At 41.4% G+C, this 13,216-nt stretch overlaps 2 protein-coding genes across 23 annotated transcripts in view; one reads left to right on the top strand and one right to left on the bottom strand.

Annotated features, from left to right (window-relative positions):
- The first annotated feature begins 3,210 nt into the window (after positions 1 to 3,210).
- On the top strand, positions 3,211 to 12,637 carry LOC106607240 (transmembrane protein 98). 4 transcript variants are annotated; one of them, XM_014204008.2, is made up of 8 exons: positions 3,211 to 3,391; positions 8,652 to 8,894; positions 9,179 to 9,250; positions 9,501 to 9,632; positions 9,910 to 9,943; positions 10,034 to 10,149; positions 10,247 to 10,306; positions 10,568 to 12,637. In XM_014204008.2, the coding sequence occupies exons 2-8, from the start codon at positions 8,764 to 8,766 to the stop codon at positions 10,767 to 10,769; spliced, it is 747 nt and encodes a 248-aa protein (XP_014059483.1). In that variant the 5' UTR covers positions 3,211 to 3,391; positions 8,652 to 8,763; the 3' UTR covers positions 10,770 to 12,637. The 4 variants fall into 4 exon arrangements, with proteins under 4 accessions (XP_014059483.1, XP_014059484.1, XP_045576571.1 ...); XM_045720615.1 differs by lacking the exon at positions 3,211 to 3,391 and adding an exon at positions 7,873 to 8,004; XM_014204009.2 differs by lacking the exon at positions 9,179 to 9,250.
- The window catches only part of LOC106607239 (supervillin), a 29,540-nt gene continuing 28,779 nt past the window's right edge, over positions 12,456 to 13,216 (bottom strand). For all 19 annotated transcript variants that reach the window (XM_014203991.2, XM_045720608.1, XM_045720610.1 and 16 more), the window contains one exon: positions 12,456 to 13,109. In XM_014203991.2, coding sequence (XP_014059466.2) covers positions 13,023 to 13,109 — 87 coding nt within the window. In that variant the 3' untranslated portion in view covers positions 12,456 to 13,022. The remainder of the gene's footprint in view (positions 13,110 to 13,216) is intronic.

Below are 13,216 nucleotides of genomic sequence, written 5' to 3'. Positions count from 1 at the left end.
ATTATTTTGAGTTTATTACGGTTTGTTGTTTTTGTTTATAGTTTATTGTCCGTCATGCATAGTTTCACATAGAAATAAAGATGTGGAACGATACGCACGCTGCGCCTTGGTCTCTTTCATATGACAGCCGTGACAATTGTTTTGGTAATTCTCAAATAGGAACTTCATTTTTTCACAAACCATGTTTTAGAAAATCATGATGAAAGTGGCCATTTTAGGCCCTTTTAAGACCTACACATGCCTCCTGTAAGACCCTATGATCAGTGAACTGTACATAATACAGACAACTTGGTGTCATTATACTCCTTATAGTGTGCTGTAAAATATGGAGTACGTCTAGATTCTAAAATATGTAATAATAATATTAATGTTCACATTAATTTATTCAACATGAAAAATATATCTAAAACAATGCTTTTTTTATTTTGCTTTTTTTTTTACATATTGTTTGGAACAATAATACTCTTCAAACACATCATCTTTCAAGTGTGAGCTCTCTGGTACTTTTAATGATATGACCCATTACATAGATTTTATACAAAAATATACATTTTATATAAATGTACATTATAAGTCATTAACCAATTACAGCCCTCCTTTAGGATTGCACATTCAGCAAACACAAGCAGAGAGAATTCCCTTTAAATCCATTTTCCCATTCCCTGTGTTAGTGGTGTTCATAAAATGTATCATAACTTCAGAATTAACAGAGAGCCCACTCTGGAAATGTGATGTACTGTCTTAAAATGAACAAAATCAAAAAGGATAGTTATTAGATATTTATTTATATTAATATGTTTAATGTTGAATAATTCAATGTGAACATTTGTATTTCCGAATCTAGACGTACTCCATATGTTAGAGCACACTATAAGGAGTATAACGACACCAAGATGATGTCTGTATCATGTACAGTTCACTGATCATAGGATACAAGAGCCATGTATAGGTCTATAAAGAGCATAAAATGGCCACTTTCATCATGATTTTCTGAAAAATTTTGATACGAATGTAAAAAGCATTTCAAACATCATTTCTCCCAATTAAGTTTTTATGTGATAATTGCCAGAACATTCTGAGATACCCAAAATATATTACGCTCCTGCTGGCATGGAATCACCCTGTTCTTGTTACAGATATGAATCCTAACACACAACTATGTTACATTCCTGCTGAAAATACAAGGTTCTTCTATTGAACTAGTGTACCAAAACATCCTTTTGTGCCAGGGTTATTCAAACTCAAACTACATATGATATGCTGGAATTGTAGTGTTCGCTTGCCTGCACACTCCTGCACTAGCTGCCACTCCACCAGAACACATTATTCTGATGGGAACAGTGGAGTAAACACTCTAACCAACCATAGTGTCTCTGCAAAGAGCACCTTACTTTATTGCAGGACACAGTCATAACAGTCTTACCTATTATTATTTTCATCACTGCTATCTGGTGTACTGGATACTGTCATTACACACTCGAGTAGGAGTAGCACAGCAGCATTAGCAGAGACAACAAACAAAAGCAACCCATAGAGATCTATCACAAGGGGCTATGTGTCTCCAATCCTGTGCCTATTCTGTGGGGTCGTAGCAAGGTTAAAATATATAAATATATGCCAGACGGTTTTATCCAAAGCAAGTTACAGTCATGTGTGCATACTGTACATTTCACGTAAGGGTGGTCCCGGGAATCGAATCTACTATCCTGGCATTGCAAGAACCATGCTCTAACACAGGGTTCCCCAACTGGCGGCCCACAGGCAAGTGATTTTATGTGGCCTGTCCAAGTTTTATGAAGAAAAAAAAAGAAACGTCTTATTTGTATTGTTTTATTGTTGTACATAAATGACTATAAAAACACCAGCAAATCAGATCCAAGTATTCCCACGCATTATAGAGAGATATATGTGATCATATACAAACGTAAGCAAGGTTTGAAATGATGCCACTCCACCATATTTTAGTCAAATATTATATCTGTTTGGGCTTCTTGCGGTCAATTTGCAGTCTACAAATTATTTGTAATTATGTTCCGGCCCACTGACCATCCACTCAAGAAAAAATCAGCCCGTGGGTGAATCTAGTTGATGATCCCTATTCATTACACTATCTTTCTTGTCTCAATGGACTTTGGGTGTAGCCACAGGAAGTAATGGGCCTGGGTGTGCTGTACATTTTTCCTCCATCGAGGCGGGGATTCATCTTTTTGCCCTAGTTGGTGCTGCAGACGATATATCATCCACTAATACAGGACTATTAAAGGCCCAGTGCACTACTAAATAAAACATTTAAAAAAAAATGTATTACCATTTTTCAGGAGGTGATGCAGCACCCTCAGCACCCCTACTTCCTGCAGCTATGCCAACTTGATACCTGAAGGCAAGGGTTTGAAGGAGTCTTCAACCATTGAGCCTATGGCTTGTATGTATTTGATTTCATAATTGATTCAGGGAGTGTGTAACCCTAACCATAATGTTATGACTACATTGACTGACATGCTCCCCTCCATTTAGCTTCTTTTTTTATTTTACAAAAAGCTTACCTTCATGCAAAAGATGTAGGCCTCCGAGATCTGATGGACGGGCACGCCATCTAGCGGGGTTTTGAAGATCTGCTAAATGTTGAATTTTAAATCAATAGCCTATATCGGAAATGGTAAAAAAAAAACGTATGCATTCTAGAGTTAACAAAAATGTAACCAAATATAGGAATGATATGATAATAATACTAGATATATCTGCTGCTAATAGGCTGCATAGCGTATTAATTGGTGTTACAAGTGAGGCCTAGTCCTGAAGGCCTTATGGTCAGAGCTACGTCAATAACGTCAAAAAGGTAGTAGGCTAACAATAAACTATAACCCTAATTATTTATCACCTCTGAAGGGCCCGTGGGTTCGATGGGAGTCTGGTTACAATGAAGTTCCATTCTATAGTTTAATCAGAATCCAAGTGAAGTTAGCCTGGCTGACGCAACTCACGTGAGTCTCCACTAAATACATCTGGGAAGGGTAGACTGTTGTCAGAATAAAAGTCCCTAATTTACAGGTGAAATATTGTGTATGTCTATAAACCCTGTATAAATAAACTAGGTCTATTTCATAGCCGGTTACAAACAAAGTATTTCAGCAAGCAGACCATACATTCTTGTGCGCGCGTACCCGTAATCCTTTGCTCATGCACGGCACTGTTCATTTGAGTTCACTCTTGCAAAGTTTAGGCGAACTTCCATCACTGCTCACTCACTGGCCGCCTGCTCAGTGCTGAGCCGTTCACGTATGGCCTGTGCGCGTTCCCGGTTTGGAGAGGTCCGTGCCATCTCCACCCGCATAGGGGAAAAGGTGCTTTGTTTCTCAAAGCTATAATTCAAGAAAACTGACTAAATGTATCGGTAAGTATATTATTCTCCATCACATGTATGATAGGTGTGTTTCGTTTTCTTTCCGTATTCAGAATAAGATGATTCAAGTGTGAATTATATTAGGTTGGGGGGAATTCATTGAATTCATTGTATCACTCTATGGAATGTGTACTGTTCCTCGAGGAACAATAATGATTTGGGGGGTTATTTGGAGTTCGCTGACCTAACAATTCTGCAAATATTGAAAATGCAGTTCTGATACCACAACACAACTGACAAACTAACTTTGACTAGTGAACAGAAATATATATTTATTTATCATTATTTATTTACTAATTTCAAACGTATTATTTCAAAGATTGGAGGTGAGATGAGGCACTGTTGCTTTTTTTGCAGAACATTGTTCCATGAATGATCTGTAGTTGGAAATTCAACTTGATTCAGTTAAATCCTTGTTTTTAAAGAGCTTGGTCTCTCATTGCTGGTATTCCTCAAATGACTGGATGCACCTCTGTATCACTATTCCATCATAAACATTGTTGCTGTAGTGAATTTGGGGGTGTGGGAACTGCATTCTGGGACAGAATGTGGCCCTTTGTGAGGGGGAACAGAGATGTTTACATTAAGCCTACAAAATGTCTCCAGGCTCTAGTATACTGTGTCTCACCACAAAATAATCAAAGATGGTGACCACGATACAGATGGAGTTGCATCAGGATCAAGTTGAGAAATGCCAGAGCACGCCCCCTGTGACCTAACTAAAGGGGTAAATTGACTAAATCAGTTTGATGATCAGTTTGAGGTTCTAGTGCAGGGATCATCAACTAGATTCACCCACGGGCTGATTCTTTCTTGAGTGGATGGTCAGGGGACCGGAACATAATTACAAATAATTTGAAGCCTGCAAATTGACCGCAAGAAGCCCAAACAGATATAATATTTGACTAAAATATAAAAATCTCAAACCTTGCTTACATTTGTATACAATCACATATATTCCTCTATTATGCGTGGGAATACTTTGGAACAAATTTCCAAAATAAAAATCACTTGGAGCTGATTTGATGTTTTTTTACAATCTTTTATGTCCAACAACAAAAAAATCAAAAAAGATAAAGTACCAGTTAAAAGTGTGGGCATACCTACTAATTCAAGGGTTTTTCTTTATTTGTACTATTTCTACATTGTAGAATAATAGTGATGACATCAAACTATATGGAATCATGTAGTAAACAAAAAAGTGTTAAACAAATCAAAATATATGTTATATTTAAGATTCTTCAAAGTAGCCATCCTTTGCCTTCATAACAGCTTTGCACACTCTTGGCATTCTCTCAACTAGCTTCATGAGGTAGTCACCTGGAATGCATTTCAATTAACAGGTGTGCCTTGTTAAAAGTGAATTTGTGGAATTTCTTTCCTTCTTAATGCGTTTGAGCCAATCAGCTGTGCTGTGACAAGGTAGGGGTGGTATAGAGAAGATAGCCCTATTTGGTAAAATACCAAGTCCATATTATGTCAAGAACAGCTCAAATAAGCAAAGACATGAAGCTCAGCCAATCAGGCAAATTTCAAGATCTCTGAAAAATTCTTCAAGTGCAGTTGCAAAAACCATCAAGCGCTATGATGAAACTGGCTCTCATGAGGACCGCCACAGGAATGGAAGACCCAGAGTTACCTCTGCTGCAGAGGATAAGTTCATTAGAGTTAACTGCACCTCAGATTGCAGGCCATATAAATGCTTCACGGAGTTCAAGTAACAGACACATCTCAACATCAACTGTTCAGAGGAGACTGCGTGAATCAGGCCTTCATGGCCGAATTGCTGCAAAGAAACCACTACTAAAGGACACCAATAAGAAGAAGAGACTTGCTTGGGCCAAGAAACACGAGCAATGGACATTATACCAGTGGAAATCTGTCCTTCGGTCTGATGAGTCCAAATTTGAGATTTTTGGTTCCAACCGCTGCCTTTGTAAGACGCAGAGTGGGTGAACGAATGATCTCCGCATGTGTGGTTCCCACCGTGAAGCATGGAGGAGGAGGTGTGATGGTGTTGGGATGCTTTGCTGGTGACATTGTCTGTGATTTATTTAGAATTCAAGGCACACTTAACCAGCATGGTCACCACAGCATTCTGTAGTGATACGCCATCCCATCTGGTTTGTGGGACTTTTGTTCATTTGTTTTTCAACAGGAAAATGACCCAACACACCTCCAGGCTGTTTAAGTGTTATTTGACCAAGAAGGAGAGTGATGGAGTGCTGCATCAGATGACCTGGCCTCCACAATCACCTGACCTCAACCCAATTGAGATGGTTTGGGATGAGTTGGACCGCAGAGTGAAGGAAAAGCAGCTTACAAGTGCTCAGCATATGTGGGAACACCTTCAAGACTGTTGGAAAAGCATTCCAGGTGAAGCTGGTTGAGAGAATGCCAAGTGTGTGTAAAGCTGTCATCAAGGCAAAGGTTGGCTACTTTGAAGAATCTAAAATCTAAAATATGTTTTGTTTAACACTTTTTTGGTTACTACATGATTCCATATGTGTTATTTCATCATTTTGATATCTTCACTATTATTTTACAATGTAGAAAATAGTAAAAATACAGACAAACCTTGAAGAGTAGGTGTATCCAAACTTTTGACTGGTACTGTATATATATTTTTTGGTTCAGAAAACTTGGGGGGCCAAATAAAATCACTGGGCCACCAGTTGGGGAACCCTGTTCTAGTGGTTGTGGTTCCTTTATTTTTGTAATCTTAGGAATTATTCCAGAATATTCTTTGGTCAGATGAGTGAAGGATGTATTAAACCATTTGAAGATTGAAGTACTACAATGTTACGCATTACACACTATAGGCTGGTAGGGCTGGCCAGGTTAATGAATAGTGTTTGTGTAATGAACACGAGGGGAGACAGAGAGCTGGTTTCAAGCGCAGGGCGCAGCAGATGTTTATTGCAAAGGACCACAGGAGGAGGCAGGTAGCTGGGTCCAGGGGCAGGCAGAAGGTCATACACAGGGGGTCCAAAAGGGCAACAGTACAGGCAGGGAAAAGGCTAGTAACGTAGTCTGGGAGATCAGGCAATAGGTAGATAACAGGAAATCCGATAGGCTAGGGAACAGTACAGGCAGGGAACAGGCAAAAAGGTGTCATTAGTGAGGCAGGTAAATCACGGGAAAAACCAGAGCTCTGAAAGACGTGTCACAAAACGAACAATACCTTACAGTGATGGGGTGCAAAGAACTGAACTCAATGGTGTGTGACAATGACATACAGGTGTGTGAACAGGTGATTAGAATTCAGGTGATTGGGATCTGGAGAGTGAGCTGCGTTCAGGGGATGTAAGTGTTTGAGAGTGTGAGCTGGAAAGTGGGCTGGAAAGTGAGCTGCGTTCATGTCACGCTGGTATAAAGGATTTGGAGACAGGCGCAGGAATACACAATAGGGGTTTTTAATATACCCAAAACAAACACTTTTCCAAAACACTTGGCTGTACCCAAACAAAAGAGCAAGGGTAAACCTCGTTGAACAACACGGGACGATACCCGTAATACACAATATATGAAGCATGCAGTATAACAGCTGCACCAACGCATAGGTACTCACACGACCAACGGACATGGGAACAATAACCGACAAAGACAGAGGGCACATATATAACATACTAATCGGGGGAAATGGGAACCAGGTGTGTGTAATCAGACAAGACAGTCCGGGGTTGATGATAATGAATCCCGCTCAGTGAAGCCTAGAAAGCCGGTGACGTAGACCTCCGGAACTGGTGAACAGAGTGAGCATCAGTACTGGGGGGATCCGTGACAGTTCAGGGGATCTACTTGTTTGAGGGTGTGAGTTGGAAGCAGACGTTACAGTTTGGCCCAATGGATCTGCCCACAATTACAGAATAAAACAGTCATCTGTCTATCAAATCATCTTTTTGTAATGGAAACGTGTGGCGAAACCAGTCAAAACTCCACCCTGAGCGAGTGCCTCTGAAACCAACAGGCTTTAAAGAGACCATTGGCCTTTGAAGAGAAAAGGAGTCAGAAATGCTTGATTGAAAGAGAGGGGTGAAAGAACTGTATGATACGGCCAGTGCGCTGCAAATTAATCTGCTTAAAGAATTACAACATTCCAAATCAGAATCTCATATAATCATCTGGATCAAAATGTTGGTTGGGAATGTTGTAATTCGGTAATTCCGTTGCCCATAGTGACTGCATAAAAGCTTTCCATGGTGTCTCCACTGTATGAGTACCAACTCATTCCAAAGCTATTATGCTATACCAGAAGGAATTTTGTCTTTCTGCGCATGGCCTCTTATAGTAGTAGTGAGACTCACACACACACACACACACACACACACACACACACACACACACACACACACACACACACACACACACACACACACACACACACACACACACACACACACACACACACACACACACACACACACATTGGGCTTCCAGGTAGGGCAAGGCTAGGTTAATGAGTGACTACACTCGGCAGAAGACAGGTACTGTATGTTGTGTAGTCTTGTTTTACACATCCTGTGTGAAAACTACTCACTGTGGTAAGACCATCAGATGTACATTACTGATTCACACAACTAGGACCTGAGAACCCCAAAAGGGTAAGAGGGTAGACAGCGGATATTGTTTATTTTGAAAGGATATTGTTTATTTTGCCGTGTGTATATGTGGATCCTGAACAGCTGGTCATAAAGTATGTCAGATACCAAAATCACAACACTCACATAACTCTGATTAAAAGCTCTTGAGAAACTCTGTTTTGGATCTGAAATAGGTTATAAAGCATTCACATCATTTATCATGGGTTTCATGAGTCAAAGAAGTGTGAAACAGGCAATAACATGTTAATATCTTCCTATAATGTATGATTATCTTATTTTATGTTGAGATTCAGATGTTATGATCAACTAACTGTGTTATATTAATGGACAGTATGTACTCTGCTACAGTAAACGAAACAAACACAAAGGGCTTGTCCAGCTTTCTATGAGTTCAGATAAAGATCTGAGTTTTGTGTGCCTTGGAGGTGTTTCATACTTAGTAGCCAAGTCACAGGGCGTGTTCTCTGTGGTTTGTGACGTAGGCTATGTCTAACTACGTAGTTGCACATGGTTGAAATGGAAGTTGAAGTATGTAGTCTTCAGATAGCTTCTCAGCTAAAACGTATTTTAAGATGTAACCACATGTCTATAAATCAACTGTCTGTAACCACAAAACTACAAACCACTAATGACCAACTCCTCCACAGATGAGCGATCAGCCATAAACGCCAAGCCCAGACAACAAGAACCCTGCTCTGATCAGAACCCCTTTCACTCCCCCTGTTGCCGACTGCTGACGCCCTGGGACCCATCGTCACCATGGAGACGGTGGTGATTGTGGCCATTGGGGTGCTGGCCACCATCTTCCTGGCCTCCTTCATTGCCCTGGTGGTGGTGTGTCGACACCGCTACTGCCACCCCCACCACCTGCTGCACCACTTCAACTCCAAGTCAGTGCCTAGTATACCTACTAGCTACATACAATACATCTGGGAGGGGAGGGAGGGAACAGTGGCATCTTGGGTCGCCTAGTATACCTAGCTAGCTTCATCTGGGATGGGGAGGGAGGGGGCAGTGGCATTTTGGATGGTTATGGGTAGGGCCCTGAGTTTGTCCAGAACAGGAAAACTCTTGGCCCTAGTGATGGGGTATGTGGCCTAGGCTCTATAGTGCATTAGGTGGTGGTAAGGGATCCTGGATATAGCTGATTCAACTGTATCCCACTCTTACCCAGGTCCAATGGACTGACCTGCTGGTTTGAAGCTATAAGTCTATGGATTGAACAGAGCGACTTCACAGCACTAAGGTCAAAACGATACATGAGATTAATACTAAGTCAACATACAGGGGCAAAGTTCTAGAGACCGTAATATCTCTCTGTCTCACTCTCTTGTTCTCTCGCTCTCCTTCGTGTTCCCCCTCTCTCTCATACACACACGCTTCTATTCAGAATACATTCCCTCCCTCTCACACACTTATTCAATACACATTCCCTCCTTTTCACTCTCACACACTCTCTCTCTTCCCTTCATCAGAACTTCTCTGCTTCCCCACAGACCCAATGTTGACCTGATCGGTGCCATGGAAACCCAGAGTGAGCCGTCTGAGCTGGAGCTGGACGACGTGGTCATCACCAACCCTCACATCGAGGCCATCCTGGAGAACGAGGACTGGATCGAGGACGCCTCGTACGTCTGCCATGTGACACTGACATATGCCAGGAGTAGATCATGCTAGCAGTTGTAGCTATTCGTATATATATATATATATATTTATATATATAAACCCAGAGTGAGCCGTATATATATATAGCCTTCCATGGTTACTCTTATAGCCTTCCATGGTTACAAGAGTAATAACTTCAACATGATCATAACATCATCAAGTTCAAATAGGTGATACATCTCTGACATGATCATACAAAAATTAACCCTTATTTAAAGCTATTCTCTCTTTCTTTAACAGTGGCTTGGTTTCACATTGTATATCCATCTTAAAGGTAATATCTACGTGCTGTACACCCTCCATGAATACATTGTTTTCATTAGGATCTAGCTCAATGATATTTACACGCTCTCTCCATTGGCAGATCTGCCACACCCTGACTGAAAAGCTGGTTGCCATGACAATGGGCTCAGGCGCTAAGGTGAAAGCCCCAGCCAGCCTCAGTGACATCATCACTGTGGCTAAACGCATCAGTCCGAGGTAACTGTCAGGTTATACAGCACTATCACACAGCCCTTAAATTGTCTGACCGTCCTACGTCCTTCATGACCTCCCATCGTCCTGTGCGTGTCTGTAGGGTGGATGACGTTGTGCGGTCTATGTACCCTCCACTGGACCCCATACTCCTAGATGCCAGGTAGCTAATGAAGTTTTCTTTTGTTAGATAACATCATTTATAATGGTTTGAGGGGACAAAGATAGCTGGGCAAATAGACAATATAGACCATAGATCTGCTGATGGAACTCATAGGATGGTCTGACCTGACCAACAAAGGGACTATAGGTGGGGATGGTACAATATAAGCCATGGTAATCAGACGGACTTGTGCGTCAATGTTTCTCTGTCCAGTCTTGATGGAGAAATTCTACATGCCCTTTGCCTATTTTGTCCCCTCAGGGCCACCGCCCTCCTCCTGTCAGTCAGTCACCTGGTGCTGGTGACCCGCAACGCCTGTCACATGTCTGGCAGCATGGACTGGATCGACCAATCACTGCACGCCGCTGAGGATCACATGGTGGTGCTGCGGGAGGCGGCGCTAGCGTCCGAACCGGAACGGAGTCTACCTGGAATAGACATGCAGAGAGAGCAGGCCATCTAGAACACACAGACACGTACATACACACACACGCACACATTCACATGGCAAGGCACATACACTCCTTCTCTATACATTATACACATCTCTGGCACATTCTCACACATACACAATGCTTGATAAACACACAATAAAAAAACTCAACACATTCCCACTTTCCCGCTGCTGTTCTGTGCTGATTTACATACAGATGGGTTGCCAGATAATAGAAAAGAGCTGGTTTTAGAAACTGATAGGTGCCAGATCCTTGTGCTATTTTCCTCTTGATCCTTTCACTTTTACCATGTTTCTGGTTTTGTATATAGTTATGTATAACCATAATGCATGTTATGAGTAGGATTTATATAGGTTTTATGTTACACTCTCAGATTCAGATTGTATTGTAAGTACGTGAGAGCTCACTGAGATAGGCTTGTGTGTAGTTGTTGCCATGGACGACTGGCCCCTTGATATTCATTCCTGAGTGTCTTCCATCTCCCAGCGGTGAGCTGTAATCCGCCCCGTTAGCAGTGCACAGTCACATGGAAGCTTCAATTCAGTCAACTAATCCATGTGGGGGAAAACCCTGGACACACAATAGGACCAAAGGCATGGGAAATACATGCACACCTACTCAGAGCAATCCATGCTTACTCAGAGCAATACACGCTTACTCAGAGCAATACACGCTTACTTAGAACAATACACTCTTACTCAGAACAACACTTACTTAGAGCAAAACACTCTTACTCAGAACAATACACTCTTACTCAGAACATTACACTCTTACTCAGAACAATACACTCTTACTCAGAACAATACACTCTTACTCAGAGCAAAAAGCAATACACTCTTACTCAGAGCAATACACTCTTACTCACACTCTTACTCAGAGCAATACACTCTTACTCAGAGCAATACACTCTTACTCAGAGCAAAGAGCAATACACTGCTACTTTTTATTTTAGAACCAGGAGTCAAGACAAGCCTCCGTACCAGCTGAAGGTGTTGGATGGCTTTATGCAGATACCTGTTGCGTTTGTTGGGCGGATGAACGATTTAATTGGCTGTTATCGTAAGGCAGGGTCAAATGTGTGTGTATGAGGGAAGGTTTCTTTGTTAGCCGTGTCAAATGAGGTGGAGGTGAATTTGTGTGCCTTGTGCTGACCGGTGGTGCGATGTTATTGGAGTATGGCTAGCAACCTCTCCATGCATGCCTAATACCGTAGCTAGAACTGAAACCCAAGAGCAGTAATCACAGTATAACCCAGCTTTACACACACACACACACACACACACACACACTGTCCAGCCCTAACACAGCTCACAGAGCTGCAAACACTGCACCACACACTCGAGCTTACAGAGCAACTGTAACAGCTCACACACTGCTAACCTAAGGAGCAACTGTACACAGTGATACACACACTTACGGAAAGAGAGCGTCGATACTGTAAATACACACATTAGAGTTTATAGGCAAAACTATACTGTTAAACACACGGTCAAGCTTAGAGACAAATCAGCCGTCTGTTCACGTTGTCTTTCTGAGAAGACACGCCTTTTATGCCTTTTTCCTTCTTATATTTCAAGCTCTGAAATTCAGCCTAAGAGAAGACTGCCAGTATAACCGCAGCCTACATCAGATAAGCAGAGCTCTGTGATGGAACGATATTGATTAAGATGAAACATGAAGAAAGTGGCCACTCCTTCATTTTCCTGGTTTCCGTTGTTTATTACAATTGATTGCTTTTGTACGTAAGCACTCCTGTGTTTTCTCCTCCCCACCCACCGTTCATGATGTTTCCTTATCCCTCCTCTCTTTCAACTTTCACTTTATTTCCTTCATTGAGTTGTACAGGTAAATTAAAGTTTCATAGGAAAATGTGTAATGCTGTTTCTTCTTCTTTTTAGTTAACATTTCTGAGGGAATCCATAGTCAGTAAGAAAACCACACACTCATGTAAGCTCTAGGAATAAGAAAATGGATCCAGTTGATTGATTGGGGATAAGGATGGTTGTCCTTCTGTTTGAAGGTATAGGCAGTCCTGTCTCTCTGCAAGCGAGAGCGATTGGCTGAGAACGAATGAGGCCCTAAAGCACCATACTTAAAGAAGACACACAGATACAACATAAAAACAGCTACTAAGAAAACACGGTATGCAATTGTCATCACCTGACAAGAAAATATAATTCTCTTAAAAATAGAAAATACAACAACAAAAAATCTCAGGATATGTTGACATAAATGGGATCTTTTTGTGTTTGTTTAGGTTTTCAATAGAGTCCTTTGCTTTTTTTCAGGCTGATTTGTTTCCAGTTTGGGAGGGAGTCATACTCATCTCTCTTCATCTCCAAAATAGTCTGAAACATATAAACAAACAAACCTTACTTCAGATACTGGAGAATACTGGAGAAAAGCAAGCATCCACTGGTCTTAGGGATGAACGTTTTGTGAAATATTTACATAG

Source organism: Salmo salar, chromosome ssa06 (genome assembly GCF_905237065.1).
Source record: "Salmo salar chromosome ssa06, Ssal_v3.1, whole genome shotgun sequence".
In the NCBI taxonomy this organism is placed as follows: Eukaryota; Metazoa; Chordata; class Actinopteri; order Salmoniformes; family Salmonidae; genus Salmo; species Salmo salar.
Note: the sequence above shows the minus strand (reverse complement) of the source record. Positions and strands in the feature narration are given on the sequence as shown.